The sequence below is a fragment of the Dreissena polymorpha genome, chromosome 3 (genome assembly GCF_020536995.1).
Source record: "Dreissena polymorpha isolate Duluth1 chromosome 3, UMN_Dpol_1.0, whole genome shotgun sequence".
Taxonomy (NCBI): Eukaryota; Metazoa; Mollusca; class Bivalvia; order Myida; family Dreissenidae; genus Dreissena; species Dreissena polymorpha.
The window spans coordinates 103531187-103553904 of record NC_068357.1 but is presented as its reverse complement, the minus strand read 5'-3'; the positions used below and the strand labels follow the sequence as shown (position 1 = coordinate 103553904).

General features: G+C 35.9%; 2 protein-coding genes and 1 long non-coding RNA gene across 4 annotated transcripts in view; 2 read left to right on the top strand and 1 right to left on the bottom strand.

Moving 5' to 3' along the window:
• The window catches only part of LOC127872890 (pyruvate carboxylase, mitochondrial-like), a 154746-nt gene extending 138612 nt beyond the window's left edge, over nucleotides 1-16134 (top strand). For both annotated transcript variants that reach the window (XM_052416378.1, XM_052416377.1), the window contains exon 21: nucleotides 14290-16134. In XM_052416378.1, the coding sequence (XP_052272338.1) occupies nucleotides 14290-14544 (255 nt within the window). In that variant the 3' untranslated portion in view covers nucleotides 14545-16134. The remainder of the gene's footprint in view (nucleotides 1-14289) is intronic.
• LOC127872937 (uncharacterized) lies at nucleotides 3-10086 on the top strand. The gene is made up of 2 exons (XR_008045842.1): nucleotides 3-705; nucleotides 4569-10086. It is a non-coding gene; the product is annotated as an uncharacterized LOC127872937 (long non-coding RNA).
• Nucleotides 16135-18289: 2155 nt separating the features above from the next.
• LOC127872919 (mediator of RNA polymerase II transcription subunit 29-like) overlaps nucleotides 18290-22718 on the bottom strand; it is a 57250-nt gene continuing 52821 nt past the window's right edge. The window contains exon 4 of the mRNA XM_052416458.1: nucleotides 18290-21967. Within this exon, the coding sequence (XP_052272418.1) occupies nucleotides 21752-21967 (216 nt within the window). The 3' untranslated portion in view covers nucleotides 18290-21751. The remainder of the gene's footprint in view (nucleotides 21968-22718) is intronic.

The window sequence follows — 22718 nt, the reverse complement described above, 5'->3', positions numbered from 1 at the left end:
ATTTGAAAATCAGATTTATTATCAAGAATTACTTCTTTAGGATGATCATCAAAGTAAGATGAAATATCAAATTATTCATCAACCCAAAATTCTTGGTTTTCATATGGAGTCTGTGTTCAGCATGAATGGATTTTTGAAAAACAAAAATAATTGGGCAGATACTTAATTTTAGGTTATGTGTAGTCAGGACTTATTCTGCTAAAAACTCTTAAGGCCACAACAAATTGAAGATTTGTTCTACGGATTTTTGCCCCCCAAAAATGGAGCGAGCGAGCGAAAAAAATAAAATAAAAAATTCTATCTTTTGTTAAATCACAGACGAGCGAAAAATAAAAAATACATATATTGTCTATGTAAATTGATGAATTTTGCCAAATAAATGCACAATATCTGCAAAATACCAGTACAGATCATTTAGAAGTAATAACTGCAGGCTGTCAACTGGTCTTACTGTTTCCTACTTTTTTGAATTTTCATTATTTTTTCCTACTTTTTCTTTAAAAACGCATATTATTCATACTTTTTGATTTTGGTGGATGTAATATTTATGTGACTGAAATCCCTAATCATTATAAAAAAGTGTTTAAGTATATTTGAAGCTTGATTGGTGCCATTTCTACACTATACATGTATAATACTGAGCTTGATGGGACCTGTAGCTGAGAATGTGTGCCATCAGTCCTCTCTACATCATTCTGTTGAAAGGTATGTCTTTGCTAAGTATCTTAGTTTGTTAATTTTATTATGCCCCCCTTCGAAGAAGAGGGGGTATATTGCTTTGCTCATGTCGGTCTGTCGGTCGGTCGGTCTGTCGGTCGGTCCGTCCACCAGGTGGTTGTCAGACGATAACTCAAGAACGCTTAGGCCTAGGATCATGAAACTTCATAGGTACATTGATCATGACTCACAGATGACCCCTATTGATTTTGAGGTCACTAGGTCAAAGGTCAAGATCACTGTGACCCGAAATAGTAAAATGGTTTCCGGATGATAATTCAAGAACGCTTATGCCTAGGATCATGAAACTTCATAGGTAGATTGATCATGACTAGCAAATGACCCCTATTGATTTTCAGGTCACTAGGTCAAAGGTCAAGGTCACGGTGACCCGAAATAGTAAAATGGTTTCCGGATGATAATTCAAAAACCCTTGTGCCTAGGATCATGAAACTTCATAGGTAGAGTGATCATGACTAGCAGATGACCCCTATTGATTTTCAGGTCACTAGTTCTTGTAAAGTTGAAAAGAATGTCAAAGAAAAACAATGTTCAGTTTTTATGATACCGCACTGCAGAATCTAGTCATACTACCATGTTAGTTCTTAGTAATTTAATAGTATTTTTTCCAAATGTTGTTAGCTTGGCTGTTTTCGGAGAAAACCCGAGGTTTTTGGCATAGCCAGCTCGTCGTTTGCCGTAGGCGTCGTGCTAAAACCTTAACATTGGCTCTAAAATCAAAGTGCTTCCACCTACAACTTTGAAACTTCATATGTAGATGCACCTTGATGAGTTCTACACGCCACACCCTTTTTTGGGTCACTAGGTCAAAGGTCAAGGTCACTGTGACCTCTAATATAAAACTTTAACATAGGCTCTAAAATCAAAGTGCTTCTACCTACAACTTTGAAACTTCATATGTAGATGCACCTTGATGAGTTCTACACGCCACACACCCTTTTTGGGTCACTAGGTCAAAGGTCAAGGTCACTGTGACCTCTAATATAAAACTTTAACATAAACCTTAACATTCGCTCTAAAATCAAAGTGCTTCCACCTACAACTTTGAAACTTCAAATGTACATGCACCTTGATGAGTTCTGCATGCCACACCCATTTTTGGGTCACTAGGTCAAAGGTCAAGGTCACTGTTATCTCCAATATAAAACTTTAACAAAGGCTCTAAAATCAAAGTGCTTCCACCTACAACTTTGAAACTTCATATGTAGATGCACCTTGATGAGTTCTACATGCAACATCCAATTTTGTTTCACTAGGTCAAAGGTCAAGGTCACTGTGACCTCTAAAAAACATTTAAAAAAATCCGACAAGCTTTCGCAGCCGAGCGTTGGCACCTGTTATGCGGTGCTCTTGTTTTTACTAAGGGAGCATGTGTGGATGTCCAGGGAATTAATTTGAAAATATGCAACAAAAAAGTGTTTTGGTCTTTTCAAAAAACATTGAACTAGTATTTTATTTGTACATGACTGTTTGGTATACAATTTTATATAAGTTCCAATATTGCAATATGAAAGTAATATTCATTTCAATTTGCTTTCAACTGTATTATTTTTCAAATTACTTTTTTTTTGGACAGCCACCACAAGTCACTAATTTAAACTGGAAAATTATCAAGAAATAAAGAATAGTCTGACTCTGGTGGTCATAAGTTCTGCAGTGATGGTTTTTCTTTAATAGTTGACATTAAAGAAATAAGGTACCAGTGAAAACCACTATGTACATAAAATATATGTTTGTCTTGTGTATATTAAAATCTCTGGACCAGAGGTTCGCTGTGCATGATGCAATAAAAATCTGCTAACAAAATGCCTAGAGGAAAAATCAAATTTATCATATAAACAGCCTTGTATGTGTTGAATGGAATACGGACAAAACCCCTCCCGGATAAAAACCCTCCCGTCATTTTCATAGGGGGCGGACGAAAACCCTCCCATGAATAAACATGGGCGGACAAAAACCCTCCCATGAAAAAAACGGGACCGGACAAAAACCCTCCCATGAAAAAATGGGACCGGACAAAAACCCTCCCGTAAAAGAAACACTAAGTGTTGCATTCATTAATCCGATAAAATTACCCATTGTGTGTATTGTGTATTGTGTTTTAAGGGGTGTGAAATTGAAAGAAAATGTGTATCCATTAACTGTAAACATACCGCTTTCTAATGTGCATATATGTCCGATAATCCAACATAATAACAACATCAATTAAAACATAAAATGAGGCCATTTATAGACAAGTGAATTTAAATTTAGATAGAATGCAATACGATACGGTGCAACGTTTAATCGCGTCATACGCTCATTCATGCAAAAAACGTGCTTTCCGGGAAGTTTCTGAAAACTTTGCGAAAATGAAAGTTAAATTCTGTTAACAACTAACAATTCGTTAGCATGTAAGTAATTTGTCTTAATTACTTATTTAATTTAGCTTTGACTGTAACGTTGTCAATTGCATTTTTGCAGACAATATATAAAGCATACTGTATTGTCAAATATGTCAATGATTCGGTGATTTAGGCCCACTAATCAGCTAATCATTACAATTAACTAGTTAATGGCATACAATAATATGTATCAAAATAGCAAACTGTGAATCTGCAACTGCGGACAAAAACCCTCCTGTGAAAGCAATTAAACACCGACAAATGTAATTGCTTCACACATTGTTGCATTCATTAATCCGCAAAATTTACTCAAAATAGCAAACTGTGAATCTGCAACTACTTTTAGTTTTTAAGTAGTTTAATCACAGAATCAATTAAAAGCAATTAAACGCCGACAAATGTATTTGCTTCACACAATGTTGCTTTCATAACTCCGAAATAATCACTCAATGCTGACAACATTTGTTCAAAATATCATACTGTAAATCGGCAACATATAAAAAGCAATTTGTTTGTGTAAAGGCACACACGTGTCTACAATGTTGGTTTTTGTTTATCAATTGATTATGCTTATTTGTCAATGTACGTAACATTATACTGTCTAGACTTCATAATGCTTGTTATAAAACGAAATAAATAATGTCTTGGGAAGCCTGTGTCCGCCTCTGTTATTTTTGCGATGATGACTAAACAAGAAACACGACTTTGATGTTCTTAATGCACTGGCCGGCGCACAATTGATATTTTATATATTTTATATAAACACCCTACTTGTTATTCATACTAAGTTATCATGAATATCGTAGTACTAAGTAATAATACAAATCTTAGTTCAAACATATATAATTGACGTCAAATGGGTGTAAAATAACAACATTTTAATTCGGAAATATTTTAATTAGTCAATATATAGTGTAATGTTACCTACTGAAGTGAAGTCACTATTACAAAAAATAAATATCTCGGATAACCGACAACAAAATACAAATGTCGGAAATGACATTCGGAAATGACCGATTTCGGATTAAAAATTCATAAATAATTGTTGATAGTTGAATTCGTGGCTCGGATTTCACGGGAGGGTTTTTGTCAGGTCACGTTTTTTCATGGGAGGGTTTTTGTCCTCCCCCGTTTTTTTCATGGGAGGGTTTTTGTCCGTCCCCGTTTATTCATGGGAGGGTTTTCGTCCGGCCCCTATTAAACTGACGGGAGGGTTTTTATCCGGGAGGGGTTTTGCCCGGCATTCGTGTTGAGTATTAGTATAATAACCAGCTTGATGTATTTGCTCTGTTTCCATAAATATGCTTGTTTCCGATACTACGTATGTAACCTAATATGCTAGTTTCCTAATACAATGTATGTAAACTAACACCTTAATATTAAACATAACACATTTAGGTTATGTTATTTCTGGATTGATTGATTGATTAATAAAAAAAAAATTAGGTTGATGCCACACATCCAGTTCACAAGTCCCCAAGCTGTGCCGTTTCCTGTGACCAGAAATTATTGGTAAAATTGAATTGCAATCCAATGGTAAGTGTTTTAAACATTACTACTATTTGTGGAATATTCCTATTTTTTCCTTTTTTTTTATACTTTTTAAAGAAAATTATTCCTATTTTTTTCCTACTTTTTAAAGATTATGACAGTTGACAGCCTGTAACTGAGGTTTACCGGTAGCTCTTATCCAATGTTTGTAAAAATAAATACAAACTGTAAAAAAATGTCCAATAGCTGTTCTGCTTACTCACACCAGGTAGTGATTACTAAAATTTAACATGGTACACCGTAGTTTTCATTAGCAAAGTTATATAAGAAGCTCAGTTTTCTGACAATGATGGTTTAATAACATGACACAATAAGTAATACAATAAATATCAAGCATAAGCAGTGATTTTTCTTCGTGTTGTACTTTACAGCCTGTGCCTTTTTGATTGGGGATAAAGTGTGATAAACCATGAAATTGTGAAAATTGAAACATTATTATTAGGATTATAAATAAAAGTTTATTTTAAAAGTTTGGTTTATTTTTTTGGAAATTTTGGCCAGATTTTTTCGAAAAAATGTTACTTTTTGCCATTGGGAAACAGCCTTTTTTACTTTTTGTAATTTGGACACAGCCTGTAAGAGGCTGTAATTTTGGGCAAAAACAAATACTGATACAAAATATCTCGAATTTGTATTAGTTCTAAATATCATAGGTTATGATATTTTACAATACTCGGTGCATTGATTTTGTTAGTTTAGCACTGTACAAATTAGAGATGAGAAGTTTATGTTTTGTAAAGTAAAAAAAACCCATAACTTCCCAATGAAAGAAAAAGAAAAAATAGGTAGTAAAAGTTTTGTGTTTAAATATATATAAAGTCCATCAAATCCAAGTATAGTTGTTGAGGTCCAGAAAGTTTCTTCACTTTCGCACTAATGTTAAATTCATGTTTTGGGAGCATTATGTACATCTTGGACTTAGCCTTCAACAGTTCAAACTAATACATAGGAGTCTCATACATTCAAACTAATAGATAGGAGTCTCATACAATTCAAACTAATAGATAGGAGTCTCATACAATTCAAACTAATAGATAGGAGTCTTATACAACAGTTCAAACTAATAGATAGAAGTCTCATACAATTTAAATTATATTCGACACTCTTTGTCCAGTTCAACGGCGACAATAATTTGCATGTTAATGTTTAATATTTTAACTTAATCAATACCAACAAGTTTATTGCAGATTTCTACCAAACGTACGCATATCGGACACATTTCACATCCTGATGTTGATGCGGCTGAAATATAAAATTACTAAAATCATCTGTGATGCAACGACTCATTGCCTTGAGGGAAAATTAACATTTCCATTTGTGTCTTTGGCCGACATGACAATGCCATTTTTTATGCCCCCGGATCGAATGATCGGGGCATATTGTTTTTGGCCTGTCTGTCTGTCTGTCATTCTGTCCCAAAACTTTAACCTTGGTTAAAGTTTTGCGATAACTTTTGAAATATTGAACATAGCAACTTGATATTTAGCATGCATGTGTATCTCATTGAGCTGCACATTTTGAGTGGTGAAAGGTCAAGGTCATCCTTCAAGGTCAAAGGTCAAAGAAAAGATCAAAGCAGCGCATTAGGGGCATTGTGTTTCTTACAAACGCATCTCTTGTTTTACCATAAACCAATGTAATAACGCAAAGCGTTATTAAAGTCTATGTCGTAAAATACGTAGGCTAAATTACACTTAATCATTTAATAAATAGGTGCAGCAAATTTGTTGCTGCATGCGCAAAATAAAAATATTTTTATTTCCTTTTAAGATTTTTAGGTGCGGCAAATCTGACGAACATTTTATCAGTTTGTTGTGGCCTAAGCTAAGCCTTTTGGCATGAACTAGTCAGCTGTATTTTGATGCCCCTATGGAGTGGGAGGCATTGAGCAATTCACTAGTCCGTCCATCTTTCCAAAGGAATGTCAGTATTTACATCTTGAAGATTGTATTTTGAACTCCTCTTAAACAACTGGGTTAATTTGAATAAGCTTTCAAGTTTGAATTACCTCAACAGATGATTACATGTATGAAGAAAGGAATTTTTGCTTTCACCAGTTTTGGAATACTTATGGCACTTTGTCTGTTTTTGAGATATGGAAGTTTTGTATTTTCAACTCATCTTTAACTGCATGTCAGTTTTGCTCAAACTTTCACAGTTTAATAACCTATATGTGTGGATGCACCAAGGGGGCGAATTATATAGTCGAGATATCAAAGACTGTTTTACACATTCAAAGCTTACTGTGCGCAGGCTATCCTAATATCAAACAAAAAATCTGTCAAAGGGACCTTTGCATGTTTTGATATATCGACAAAATTGAAAAAATTGTTTCAGATTTTAAAATGTTTTTATGTTTTTTTGCATGGTAAAAGTAATACTGAACGTTTACCTAGCTCTTACACATCCATTATATGCATCTTTTGCCGATTAAAAAACCTGAAAATAAAAAAGTGATAAAAACTTAAAAAGATTGCATGATTTGGAACGTTTTGTTGTTATCTATATATAGAGAATAACAGGTTATTGTCCCATCGTTTTGTAATATATCAGGCGAGGCTTAGACAAATATGACGGCGAGGCTTGCCGAGCCGTTATTTTATTCGTGCAGAGCCTTATATATTACACAACGATGGGACAGTAACCTGTTTTTCTGTTTTCATACCACATTTTCCTAAAAATCTGCAAAACAATCCATTTCTTTATATTTAATATGTACGGATCCCCGCTGATTTTGCTGATCCGGCTTTTACACGTTGACATACATGTAGAAACGGTGTTCAAACAGACAACACGAATAATCACTTATTTTAAACATCGTATAGAGAAAAAAAGTTGTTTGCACTATGAATGGGAAGAGTACAACCGCTTTAATTATAAACGTCTTGAATTGGAGATCAGGAATGGACTGCAGTGACAAATTTAATCTAAGAACACACTTCACCGAATAGTTTGGAGACGCCATTTTGGAGATGTGTATTGAAATTGACATTTTGATGATGGTTTCAATAATGACATAAGCGTGTTAAATCGCTTGTTTAAATAGTTGAGGATAAGCATACAGTTATCATTTGTCTTGACTTTCTGTGCAAAATTTGCGAGTGCAAAGACTATATCGATATTTAAGATTTATTGCCCCATTGATGACGTCATTTAACTTATGCAGTGCCGGCTGTTGTGATTTTTAAAAAATAAACGTTTTTGTGATTTATGACTTTAAACTAGAATAAAATATGTACGTTCTTGGTGTCAAATTGTTTGTTTTGTTGAATCTGATTCATGTTGATAGAAATTGTTGACTTTATTGAAAATCCCACGTAACTCCAAACATTGACTGATACAAGAACTTCCTGTTGACCATGATATAAAAAAATATATCAGGCAACGTTATATCAGGCAGATATCAATGCGGTGGTATGATAAAATATTATATTGTGACATTAGGAGAATTGCCTATATAAAGTACAAAATACAATTAATATCATGTAAGCATGGATGGCCAAGTGGTTTAAGCGCCAGACATTTACTCCAAGGGTCAGTGGTTTGAACCCAGGTGTAGATAACTTATTTTTAGCTCAACTGAGCACAACGTGCTCATGATTAGCTTTTGTGATTGCTTTTCGTGCGTCGTGAGCCGTCAACATTTGCCTTGTTAACTCTCTAGAGGCCACATTTATAGTCCAATCTTCATTAAATTTGGTCAGAAGATTGGTCTTAATCATATCTTGGATGAGTTCGAAAATGATTACGTTTGCTTGAGAAACATGGCTGCCAAGGGGCTGGGCATTTTTCCTTAAATGGCTAGATATGGCTATAGTAAAATCTTGTTAACACTATAGAGGCCACATTTACTGTCCAATCTTCATGAAACTTGGTCTGAAGATTCACCCCAATAATATCTTGGAAGAGTTCAAAAATGATGCCAGTTGGTTGAAAAACCTGGCCACCATGGGGGCGGGGCATTTTTCCTTATATGGCTATAGTAAAACCTTGTTAATACTAGAGGCCACATTTATTTTCCGATCTTCATGAAACTTGGTCAGAAGATTTGTCCTAAGAATATCTTGTTATCTCAGGTGAGCGACTTTGGGCCTTTCAGGCCCTCTTGTTATTTATTATCCGCGCCAAAATTTCGGAAGGGGGATATAGTAATAGTCTCCATCCGTTTGTCTGTCCGTCCGTCCTAAACTTGGTCCAGAGCATAACTCCAAATCTATTCAATGGATTTACTTTAAACTTAGATTATAAACAGATGGCAACTAGAGGAAGTGCAGTGACCAAGAACCATAACTCTATCTACCTAAGTTTTTAGCTCACCTGTGCACAACGTGCTCATGGTGAGCTTTTGTGATCACTTTTTGTCCGTCGTCCGTTGTGCGGCGTCAACATTTGCCTTGTTAACTCAATAGAGGCCACATTTATTGTCCGATCTTCATGAAATTTGGTCCGAACATTTGTTTGATTGATATCTTGGATGAGTTCGAAAATGGTTACATTTGCTTGAAAAACATGGCTGCCAAGGGGCGGGGCATTTTTCCTTATATGGCTATAGTAAAATCTTGTTAACACTCTAGAGGCCACATTTATTGTCTGATCTTCATAAAACTTGGTCAGAAGATTCATCCCAATAATATGTTGGACGAGTTTGAAAATGATGCCGGTTGGTTGAAAAACATGGCATTTTTCCTTTTATGGCTATAGTAAAACCTTGTTTACAATGTAGAGGCGACATTTATTTTCTGATCTTCATAAAATTGCTCAGAAGATTTGTCCCACTGATATCTTGGATGAGTTAAAAAATGGTAACCTTTGCTTGAAAAACATGGCTGCCAAGGGGCGGGGCATTTTTCCTTATATGGCTATATATGGCTATTGTAAAATCTTGTTAACACTCTAGAGGCCACATTTATTGTCCAATCTTTATGAAACTTGGTCAGAAGATTCATCCCAATAATATCTTGGACGAGTTCGAAAATGATGCCGGTTGGTTGAAAAACATGGCTGCCAGGGGGCGGGGCATTTTTCCTTAAATGGCTATAGTAAAACCTTGTTAACCCTCTAGAGGCCACATTTATTGTCCAATCTTGATGAAATATGGTCAGAAGATTTGTCTTAATGATATCTTGGATGAGTTCGAAAATGGTAACGTTTGCTGGAAAAACATGGCTGCCAAGGGGCGGGGCATTTGTCATTATATGGCTATATAAGGCTATAGTAAAATCTTATTAACACCGGTTGGTTGAAAAACATTGCCACCACGGGGGCGGGGCTATTTTCCTTATATGGCTATAGTAAAACCTTGTTAACACTCTAGAGGTCACATTTATTTTCCGATCATCATGAAACTTGGTCAGAAGATTTGTCCCAATGATATCTTGGATGAGTTCGAAAATGGTTTTGGTTGCTTTAAAAACATGGCCACCAGGGGCGGGGCATTTTTCCTTATATGGCTATATATGGCTATAGTAAAACCTTGTTAACACTCTAGAGGCCGCATTTATAGTCCAATCTTAATGAAATTTGGTAAGAAGATTGGTCTCAACGGTATCTTAGATGAGTTCGAAAATAATTATGTTTGCTTGAAAAAAATGGCATCCAAGGGGCTGGGCATTTTTCCTTACATAGCTATAGTAAAATCTTGTTAACACTCTTAGAGGCCACATTTACTGTCCGATCTTCATGAAACTTGGTCAGAAGATTCATCCCGATAATATCTTGGACGAGTTCAAAAATGATGCCGGTTGGTTGAAAAACATGGCTGCCAGGGGGCGGGGCATTTTTCCTCATATGGCTATAGTAAAACCTTGTTAACACTCTAGAGGCCACATTTAATTTCTGATCTTTGTGAAACTTGGTCAGAAGATTTGTCCCAATAATATCTTGTTATCTCAGGTGAGCGACTTTGGGCCTTTCAGGCCCTCTTGTTGAATTATCTCCCTTTATATAATTTCAACGTAAATTTTTGTCCGGAGCATAACTCTAAATCTACTGAAGGGATTTACTTGAAACATGAAATATAAACAGATGGCAAGTAGGAGAAGTGCAGTGACTAAGAACTATAACTCTATCTACCTTAGTTTTTAGCTCACCGGAGCACAATGAGCTCATGGTGAGCATTTGTGATTGCCTTTTGTCCATTGTGCGGCGTCAACATTTGCCTTGTTAACACTATAGAGGCCACATTTATTGTCCAATCTTCATGAAATTCGGTCAGAAAATTGGTCTGAATAATATCTTGGATGAGTTTGAAATGGTTACGTTTGCTTGAAAAACATGGCTGCCAAGGGGCGGGGCATTTTCCTAATATGGCTTTAGTAAAATCTTGTTAACACTCTTGAGGCCACATTTATTGTCTGATCTTCATGAAACTTGGTCAGAAGATTCGTCCCAATAGTATCTTGGACAAGTTTGAAAATGGTTTCGGTTGCTTGAAAAATATGGCCACCAGGGGGCAGGGCATTTTTCCTTATAGGGCTATAGATGGCTTTAGTAAAACCTTGTTAACACTCTAGAGGCCACATTTATTGTCCAATTGTCATGAAATTTGGTCAGAAGATTGTTCTCAATGATATCTTGGATGAGTTTGAAAATGGTAACGTTTGCTTGAAAAACACAGCTGCCAAGAGGCGGGGCATTTTTCCTTATATAGCTTTATATGGCTAAAGTAAAATCTTGTTAACACTCTAGAGGCCACATTTATTGTCCGATCTTCATGAAACTTAGTCAGAAGATTTATGCCAATGATATCTTGGATGAGTTAAAAAATGATGCTGGTTGGTTGAAAAACATGGCCGCCAGGGGGGCGGGGCATTTTTCCTTATATGGCTTTAGTAAAACCTTGTTAACACTCTAGAGGCCACATTTATTGTCGATCTTCATGAAACTTGGTCAGAAGATTTGTCCCAATGATATCTTGAATGAGTTTGAAAATGGTTTCTGTTGCTTTAAAAACATGGCCACCAGGGGGCGGGACATTTTTCCTTATATGGCTAAATATGGCTTTAGTAAAACCTTGTTAACACTCTAGAGGCCACATTTATTGTCCAATCTTCATGAAATTTGGTCAGAAGATTGGTCTTAATAATATATTAGATGAGTTTGAAAATAGTTACGTTTTGTTGAAAAACATGGCTGTCAAGGGGCGGGGCATTTTTCCTTATATGGCTATATATGGCCATAGTGAAATCTTGTTAAAACTCTAGAGGCCACATTTATTGTCCGATCTTCATGAAACTTGGTAAGAAGATTCATCCCAATAATATCTTGGACAAGTTCAAAAATGATGCCGGTTGGTTGAAAAATATGGCTGCCTGGGGGTGGGGCATTTTTCCTTATATGGCTTTAGTAAAACCTTGTTAACACTCTAGAGGCCACATATATTTTCCAATCTTCATGAAACTTGCTCAGAAGATTTGTCCCAATGATATCTTCGATGAGTTCGAAAATGGTATTGGTTGCTTTAAAAACATGGCCACTAGGGGGCGGGGCATTTTTCCTAATATGGCTATAATATTGCTTTAGTAAAACCTTATTAACACTCTAGAGGCCACATTTATTGTCTGATCATCATGAAACTTGGTCACAAGATTTGAACCAATGATATGTTGGATGAGTTCGAAAATGGTTCCGGTAGGTGGAAAAACATGGCCGCCAAGGGGGCGTGGCATTTTTCCTAATATAGCTATAGTAAAACCTTGTTAACACTCTAGAAGCCATATTTATTGTTCGATCATCATGAAACTTTGTCAGATTTGTCCCAATCATATCTTGGACAAGTTCGAAAATGGTTCCAGTTGCTTGAAAAACATGTTCACCAGGGAGCGGGGCATATTTCCTTATATGGCTTCATGAATTTTCATGAAACTTTGTCAGAATATTTGTTTAAATGATATCTTGGATGTGTATAAAAATGGTTTTGGTCTGTTCAAAAACATGGCTGCCAGGTTGTTCACTAGTCATGAAAGTTGGTTAGAACATTTTGTTGTTATGACATCTTGGGCTGCACACAACAGGTCAGTTCCTTTGAATCTCAGGTGAGCCACTTTGGGCCGTTCAGGCCTCTTGTTGAATTATCTCCCTTTATTTAATTTCAAATTCAATTTGTGTTCATTTCATAGTAGCTTTGTGTTTGGAGCATAACTCCAAATCTACTTAAGGAAAATATAAATAGATGACACAGGTACCATGTTTTACAAATATTTTTCTACTCTCTAAAACAAATGTTCTCATACAAGCAAACACATTTCAGCAGGGATGGCCATGTTTACATGGCTCTTATTATCCCCCGCCATAGACGGAGGGATATTGTTTTGGCGTTGTCCGTCTGTCCGTCCTTCCATCCGTCTTTCTGTCCGGCACTTTTGTGTCCGGAGCCATATCTTGGAAGTGCTTTGGTGGATTTCATTGAAACTTGGTATGAGTATATATGTGGATAAGAGGATGATGCATGCCAAATGGCATTGTACACCATCTATTAATAACAGAGTTATGGCCCTTTGTTTCTTAAAAAATGCTTTTTTAGCTGAGTGTCAATTATTACACTTTTGTGTCCAGAAGCATATTGGCGAGGGATATCAATTCAACGAATTTGATTGTTTAATTTAATTGTATTAATCTAGGTTAAGGTCCTGTTGACAGCAGGTTTGCAAAGTGGAACATGTTTTTCTAAAACATGGTGGTCTTCAAACCCTTTTGTAAATAATTATTTTAATTATAAAATATTTCACAATGATTCTGTCCAGTGAAAGCTGTGTGATGCTGCTCAAAACCATGTCTTATTGTTAAGACCAAAATTTGCTTACACCTTGTAGGAAATGTTGTGCAAAGTTACACTCTGTTGGTTCTTTCAGTTACTTTAATCCACATATGACTTAGTTCCAAAGTTTTCCAAATTTCTCTTTTATTGAAACGTAAAATATGTACTCTCCAAAAAGTGTAATACATGTATGTGTAAAACACTTTTATCCACCATGATCCTTATATTGCAGAGTGTGTATGCCCATGAAGGGAGGCATATAGTCATTGCATTTGCCATTGATAATTTTCTTGTTCAAAGCATAACTCAAAAAATATTGAATGGATTCAATTGAACTTTCATTTTTTGTGCACATCTGGAGGTATTCGTATAAAACTTCTTTAATTTGAACAGTTCATAGCCGGCAAGTCCAGAATGCAAAAACTGAATGGGCTTATCTTCTATTTTACTTGTGCAGAGAACCCAATTTTTGTATGCAGCTCATGACTCTTATCAAATGAAATTGTATTTAATATAAGAAAACTTAAAGAAGCTGTGTGTATTACAGGACCCATAAATCTCTCATTGATGTTGATGGAGTTATTGCCCTTTGCTTTATTTCTTGTGCAAGTATATATAAGCCTGGTACCTCTCAGAACAGTTGAGTTCCTTGAGGTCTCAGGCTTTTGGGCCTGTGGCTGTCATGTTTCTTTATTATTGCAAACTGCTACTTAATGCAACGCAAGCAAAAGTTTTTGTCATTGAAATGTTGGAAAGCATTATTATACACAAAAGCATCTTATATTTGCAATATTTTGAGTTTTAGAGGTTTCTGATTTAAATGGTTTCACTGTAAAATATAATTGTTGTTTTTCCCCCTAGGAAATGCATTTCCACCCAAAGGCCCTGAAAGGTGTTCATGGGTCGGTTGGCGCCCCAATGCCAGGAACCGTGATTGAGGTGAAGGTGAAGGAAGGTGACAAGGTTGTCAAGGGGCAGCCGATTCTGGTACTCAGTGCCATGAAGATGGAGATGGTGGTCAATGCACCTGTTGCTGGAACCATTAAAAATATCCTGATTAAACCCAACATGAAATTGGAAGGGGATGACTTGTTGCTAGACATTGACCATGAATAATGTTATGTTGTTGTTTTTTTAATCACTATTTTGAAGTGCAAAAGCACTATGTGTAGAAAGTTCTCATAATATTAACCTGTGAACTAAATAAGCCAAATTTACATGCGTTTAATTAATACATGTTCTTGTTTTTCTACATAGCTGTCTAAACACGTTTTCACTGTCACAAATACTATATTCAATTTTCAAGAAATTTCCTGTCTGATGAATGGGAAACAAGACCAATCTCTCAACTTTGTTGCAGTGTTTTACTAATGTGGTTTGAGCTTTACCTTGGGATGCTAACTGTGCAACCACTACCAGAGCAAGCAGAGTCCTTTTGTCCCGTGTCTGTCTGTCTGTCATACTGTCCAGAATTGTTAGGACTGTTATTTCCCCATTATGGATTTTGAAATAATTTGGCACACATGTTTACATTTGTCAATACCTAATGTATGTAGCTTGTCACAAGCATGTGGCTACATTCAAGGTCAAGATTTAATTTTGAGATCCAAATAGTACTTTAATGGCAAAATAGAACCCTCCCCTCTTTAACTTTAGCAAGCCCTGAAGGATTTTAAAATTACTAGGCACAAATGTTTAGGATGGTTGATAAAGCTATGTTGCACAATATGCACATACTAGTTATGCAGTTTATTTAAGAAGATTATATTATCATAAATACATACAAACATTTTTTTTTTGACTATTCCATAAAAAGTAATAGCAATACTACTCATCCATTTGTTGTAATCTACCTTATGCTCGGATTAAGGTTTCTTGGCAACATCTCCAAATCAGTTTGTAATATACATATTCTCTTGAAACTTCAAACATGTAGTCAGGGTTATTGTGTGATGTCACTTCAATGACCTGCACTATTGGAAATATCACTCCTCTTTTTGTTCTTAGAGAAAAATCCGTTTCTCTATATCTATAGAGATATATTAAAATGAAACTGTCCATTTGGAGCTCACCTGAGCACAATGTGCTCATAGAGAGCTTTTGTGATCCCCTTTTGTCAATCATGCATTTTGCTTCGTTTAAACACTCTAGAGGCCACATTTATTGTCCAATCTTCATGAAATTTGGTCAGAAGATTTGTGTAAGTCTTGAACAAGTTCGCTAATGGTTCCAGTTGATTGAAGAACATTGTCTGATCCTCATGAAATTTGGACAGAAGATATGTCTTGCACAAGTTTGAAAATGGTTGTTTGAAATACATAGTAAAACCTTGATAATACTCTGGAGGCCATATTTATTTTCCATTCATCATGAAACTTGGTCTGAAGATTTGTCCCAATGATATCTTGGACGAGTTCTAAAATGGTTCTGGTTGATTGAAAAACACGGCTGCCAGAGTGAGGGGCATTTTTCCTTATATGGCTGAAATAAAACCTTGTTAAAGGGATCTTTTCACGGTTTGGTAAATTGACAAAATTGAAAAAAGTTGTTTCAGATTCGCAAATTTTAGTTATGATATTTGTGAGGAAACAGTATTACTGAACATTTACCATAGTCCAATATAGCCATTATATGTATATTTTGACGATTTGAAAACATAAAAATTATAAAGCGTTGCAACGCGAAACGATTAAATAATTTGGAGAGTTCTGTTGTTGTCGTTTAAATTTACGAAACTACGAAGATTGCTTATATAAGGTATAAAATACTTATACTGCGTATACACGGCGTAATAGTCAAGAGGGCTAATGCGTTTTTACTTCAGACAAACTCCAGGACTCCGGGGGTCACATCGAGCCCTGGTACCGGCTACTTTTTTTTTCAATTTTATTCTTGATTTTTTACTGGAGCTTTTAAGATCCAATGTTTACAATTATCAATATAAAGCATTTAATGACAAACTTCAAAATATCTGTCAGTCAGTCAGTCAGTCTGTCTGTCACTCTTTTCTGGATCTTGCGATAACTTTGAAAGTTCTTCATATTTTTTCATTAAACTTTAAATATGGATAGATGGCAATATGGAGATTATGCGCATCATTTCATTTTGTTCCTACGTAAACAGTTCTGGTTGCTATGGCAACAATAACAAAAAAAGAGATGTGTTTGTCAGAAACACAATGCCCCCTATTGCGCCGCTTTGAAGCCATATATTTGACCTTATAGGATGACCTTTCACCACTCGAAATGTGCAGCTCCATGAGATACACATGCATTCCAAATATCAAGTTGCTATCTTCAATATTGCACAAGTCTTGGGACAGAATAACAGAGTGACAGTATGAGAGACAGACAGGCCAAAAACAATATACCCCCGATCATTCGATCCGGGGGCATAAAAATACTGAAAATCGTGGAGTTTCACTGGTAGGGGAACATATTGCTTGGCAATCTCGTTATGAATATTTTTAATTTTTATGTACTTTGGTCACAACATTTGTTCAAATGATAAACATTCTATCTAAGGTTAATCAAGATTGAGCCATACAAGTGATATTGTTGGACCCCAGTGTCAATCAGTCTATTTTAATGATGTAAGCTATTTTTGTGAATTGTTTAGTTTCTTACCTTAATTTCTAGTGGCATTATTCACTTTTCTCCTCCTAAATTGTTGTCCAGTCTACACTGGCCACATAATAATTATTGCTGACCAATTAGATACTTAATGACCAGTCAATAGAATTACATATACAGTCTACAATCAGTTTGGTGTGTTTTTGCAATTGTTTAAAATTGCTTGTATTTACTTCCTGTTGGCAAGGCAGACACATGTTTTTATGTCCCCCACTATAGTAGTGGGGGACATATTGTTTTTGCCCTGTCTGTTGGTCTGTCTGTTTGCGCCAACTTTAAAATTTTGCAATAACTTTTGCTATATTGAAGATAGCAACTTCATATTTGGCATGCATGTGTATCTCATGAAGCTGCACATTTTGAGTGGTGAAAGGTCAAGATCATCCTTTAAGGTCAGAGGTCAAATATATGTGGCCAAAATCGCTCATTTTATGAATAATTTTGCAATATTGAAGATAGCAACTTGATATTTGGCATGCATGTGCATCTCATGGAGCTGTACATTTTGAGTGGTGAAAAGTCAAGGTCAAGGTCATCCTTCAAGGTCAGAGGTCAAAAATATGTGGCCCAAATTGCTTATTTTATGAATACTTTTGCAATATTGAAGATAGCAACTTGATATTTGGCATGCATGTGTATCTCATGGAGCTGCACATTTTGAGTGGTGAAAGGTCAAGGTCATCCTTCACAAGGTCAAGGTCATCCTACAAGGTCAAACATCATATAGGGAGACATTGTGTTTCACAAACACATCTTGTTTAGAGCATACATTTCTTCGTCTGTCAATAAAAATAATATCTAGGTCTATCAATTAAAAGTGCTACTTTTCTTTTTTTTTTGGTAAATGTTAACACTTAAAACTGGCGTAATCCACAGATTTTTCAATCTAAAGCTGAACACGTGCTGTTATGGATGAATTGGCAGCCATCTTGATTTTTACTGTAGGTCATAATATACTAAATATTTTCCCTATATAATTCAATGTAAAAGCGACAACTATATTAGTTTATATATAGTATAATGTCATTGTTTTTAGTTACAATTGTATTGTATAAGTTAATCCTCCCTAAAACTTGTATGTTTTGGCATCCCTTCCAAGCACATGTTCAGGCACAGTGATTTTTGCGCCCGGCGCAAAATTTGTTGTGTGTCGGGTAAACTGTGCCACGCGCCCAGCACAAGGCGCAGTGTGCCATCGAAAGAAGTTTATATACAAAAAAATGTATGTGTAACATCTTCCATACAACTTTTATTAAGCCATTTCAATAATAAACGTTGTAAATAAAACACTTGAAACATAGAGTTAAAATAGTGAATACACATATATGAATTTATATTAAGACATTTATATTGCGTTTAGTTGCATTTCTTGCTGGAGAATGTTAATTAGTCATTCCTGTGAATGCGCGGACTGGGTCCTAAAAATATCAAGGAACATGGCCTAGATATTGTCAGGTAGACATTCTTACAAATTTTCATAGAGATTGAGACATAAATGTGGCGTCTAGAATGGTCACAATTTTTCCTAAGATTTGATCGGGTGACCAAGGTTTTGAAAACATATGACCCAAATTGGAACTCGGCCAAGATATTTTAAGATAGAGCCATAAATCTGGCCTATATAGTGATAACAAGGAACTTGGTTTCGAAATTGTAAAGATAGACATTCTCACAAATATTGAGACATAAAAGTTGCCACTATCGTGAACCCAGCTTTGAACTCATTCTAGATATTGTCAAGATTAACATTCTCACCAAATTTCATTGTGATCGAGTATCATTTTTTATTCAAGTGGTAACTAGTATTTCTAACATCTTATCAAGATAAACATACTAAGTTTCATCAACATTGAGTCAAAAATTTGGCCTCTAGATGGCAAACGTTTTTAAAAGATTTGATCTAATGATCTTAGTTCTGGATACATGTGACCCAGCTTCAAACTCCGCACAGAAATGTCAAAATAAAAATTCTAAGTTTTATCAAGATTGAGTCATTATAATGGGTCCTCTTGAGTAGTAACAGAGTTTTTCTTACATTTAACCTGGTGACCTAGTTTTTTTTAACACACATGACCTAGATTCTGACTACGCCTAGATTGAGTCAAGATTAACATCCTGACATTTCATTAAGATCGAGTCATATTTCATTAAGATGGAGTCATATGTGTACCTTTGGCGTGTTACCAAGGTTCTACTAAGATTTTACCTGTTGACCTAGTTTCTGACCTTATGGGACCCAGTTTCAAACTCAGCAAAGCTCTCATTTAGACAAATGTTCTGACCAAGTTTCATGAAGATTGGAATAAATGTGGCCAATAGAGAATTAACAAAGTTTCAAAAAAGCAATACAAGTAAAACTTCCCATGTTTTTTAAAGGAAACAAACCATTTTCGAACTCTTCTAATATATTATTAAAACAGATGTTCTGATCAAGTTTCATTGAGATTGAAAATGTGACATCTAGAGTGTTTAAAAGGGTACTGTAATGATAAACATTCTGACCAGATTACACCAAGATTGAGTCATAAATGTTGCCTATAAAGGTTGCAAGGTTTTGAGCTCACCTGATTGCTCAGGTGAGCTTTTGTGACCGGTCTTTGTCCGTCGTATGTCCGTCCGTCCTTAAACATTTGCTCGTAAACACTCTAGAGGCCACATTTCTTGTCCCATCTTCATGAAACTTGGTCAGAAGCTTTGTCCCAATGAAATCTCGGCCGAGTTCGAAACTGGGTTGTGCCGGGTCAAAAACTAGGTCACTAGGTCAAAAAAAAGAAAAACCTTGTAAACACTGTACAAGTCACATTTCATGCCCAATCTTCATGTAACTTTGTCAAAATGTTTGTCTTAATGATATCTTGGTTGAGTTCAAAAGGGGTTCCGATCCGTTGAAAAACATGGCTGCCAGTGGGCGGGGCAATTTTCCTTATTTGGCTATAGAGAAACCTTGTAAACACTCTAGAAGTCACAATTTTTGCCCAATCATCATGAAAGTTGGTCAAAACATTTGTTTAATTGATGTCTCGGACAAATTCGAAAATGGTCGAGATCGGTGAAAAAACATGGCCGCCAGTGGGTGGGGCATTTTTCTCTATATGTATATAGTGGCAGTTTTCCCTATTTGGCTATAGAGAAACCTTGAAAACACTCTAGAAGTCACAATTTTTGCCCAATCATCATGAAAGTTGGTTTTATTGATATCTCGGACGAGTTTGAAAATGGTCGGGATCAGTGAAAAAACATGGCTGCCAATGGGCGGGGCATTTTCCTCTATATGTATGTAGTGAAAACATGTGAACACAGTAGAAGCCACATTTTTGGCCCAATTTTCATGAAATTTGCTCAGAACATTTGTTTCCTTCATACGAGAGTTGAGTTCAAAAATGGTTCCGGTCAGTTGAATAACATGGCTGCTGGGAGAAGGGCAGTTTTCTCATTACCCCCCCCCCCCCCCCCTTCGAAGAAGAGGGGGTATATTGTTTTGCTCATGTCAGTCCGTCCGTCCACCAGTGGTTTCCGGATGATAACTCGGAAACTTCATAGATACATTGATCATGACTCGCAGATGACCCCTATTGATTTTCAGTTCACTAGGTCAAGGTCACGGTGACCCAAAGCAGTAAAATGGTTTCCGGATGATAACTCAAGAACGCTTATGCCTAGGATCATGAAACTTCATAGATACATTGATCATGACTCGCAGATAACCCCTATTGATTTTCAGGTCACTAGGTCAAAGGTCAAGGTCACGATGACCCGAAATAGTAAAATGGTTTTCGGATGATAACTCAAGAACGCTTATGCCTAGGATCATGAAACTTCATAGGTACATTGATCATGATTCGCAGATGACCCCTATTGATTTTCAGGTCACTATGTCAAAGGTTAAGGTCATGGTGACCTGAAATAGTAAAATGGTTTCCAGATGATAACTCAAGAACGCTTATGCCTAGGATCATGAAACTTCATAGGTACATTGATCATGACTCGAAGATGACCCCTATTGATTTTCAGGTCACTAGGTCAAAGGTCAAGGTCACGGTGACCTGAAATAGTAAAATGGTTTCTGGATGATAACTCAAGAACGCTTATGCCTAGGATCATGAAACTTCATAGGTACAATGATCATGACTCGCAGATGACCCCTGTTGATTTTCAGGTCACTAGGTCAAAGTTCAAGGTCACGGTGACCTGAAATAGTAAAATGGTTTCTGGATGATAACTCAAGAACGCTTATGCCTAAGTTCATGAAACTTCATAGGTATATTGATCATGACTTGCAGATGAAATAATGATGAAACTTGACCAGGATGTTTTTCTGGACAATATCTAGGTAAAATTGACATTTGGTAAAGATTGAATGAACCACTCCTCTCAGGTGAGCGAACTAGGGCCATCTCGGCCCTTTTGTTATAAAATTAGACTTGTTGAACCAGTTTTTGGACTGATATTCAAACTGGGAATTGATTTTGTAAAATAAATAATTCTGACAATGTTTCATCAAGATTTGATCATCAATGTGGCCTTAATAATGGTAACAAGACCATTAACTTTGACAATGCACACAAAACAATAAGGGCATAAGGCACCTATGACCATCAGAGTTAAACAGTGAGAACTACATGCTCAGGCAAACAAAGAAGACTCTAACATACATAGTTATTTTTAACACAAACATCTCTCACTGTAGACACTCAACATCTCTCACTAAAATTTTTTGTAAATTCTGCCAAGATCTCGAACATGTCCTTAGCATATGTAATTTGCTGTTTCACTGTGACTAGGAACTGCGGGTATGGAATAGACTGCTCACTTATACCCATACTGTCTGTCGATTTTGGAATATGCACAGGTGCTGGAGTGTACTTAGTGCTGTCCAATTGTTGAGCCTGCATTTCTAGTGCCAGTCTCTGTATAATAAAAGAAATGTATGCACATTTGAGCTACAACTATTTCTAAGGTAAAATTGTTGTTGTTTCCATGCAACAAGTATATTAAAGGTCCTGTTGTAACCTTCCTACACACGACAAATGTTAGCACAAAACCTCCATCCAAACAACAGTTATTGAACTGAAACAGCAGGGCTCGACATTAACAGTAGTCTGACTTCGGGACAACCCGAGCTGCAGTTAAGATACATATTTGTGTAAAAACAATTTAAAATTGGTGAATACCTGTTCCTTTCCAAATCTGTGTGTATGGGTTAAAAAAAAATCGCAGATACCTAATTGAATCTGAATTGTAAGCGAAAATGTAAGTGTAAATTCCCTTTTTGTTATGAAAGTTTTGACCAGAGTCTTTATCAGGAAGTGTTTGTTTTATTATGAAGTGTCTTCAGCAAGCATAAAGACAATCACACATGTGATTTAAACAAAATGGTGTTAAATACTATAGGCAGGCAAAAGGTTAATCAAGCAAGTAAATTCGTTGAATTGATATCCCTAACAATTATTTTATGGATGGGTGCTAATCGCTTGATATACAGTATAATCCTAAAACTAATTGAGTGTTATTACACTTAAACAATTAATGCTAATTGCTTTTATGAATTGCAATTTTCCTCATTGATATCTACACACCCATAAAGTTTTATGTTGAAATCTTGTATCGTATCTGAGCCCTGAAAAGTTACAGCATATAAAACAACAAAGGGCAATAGGT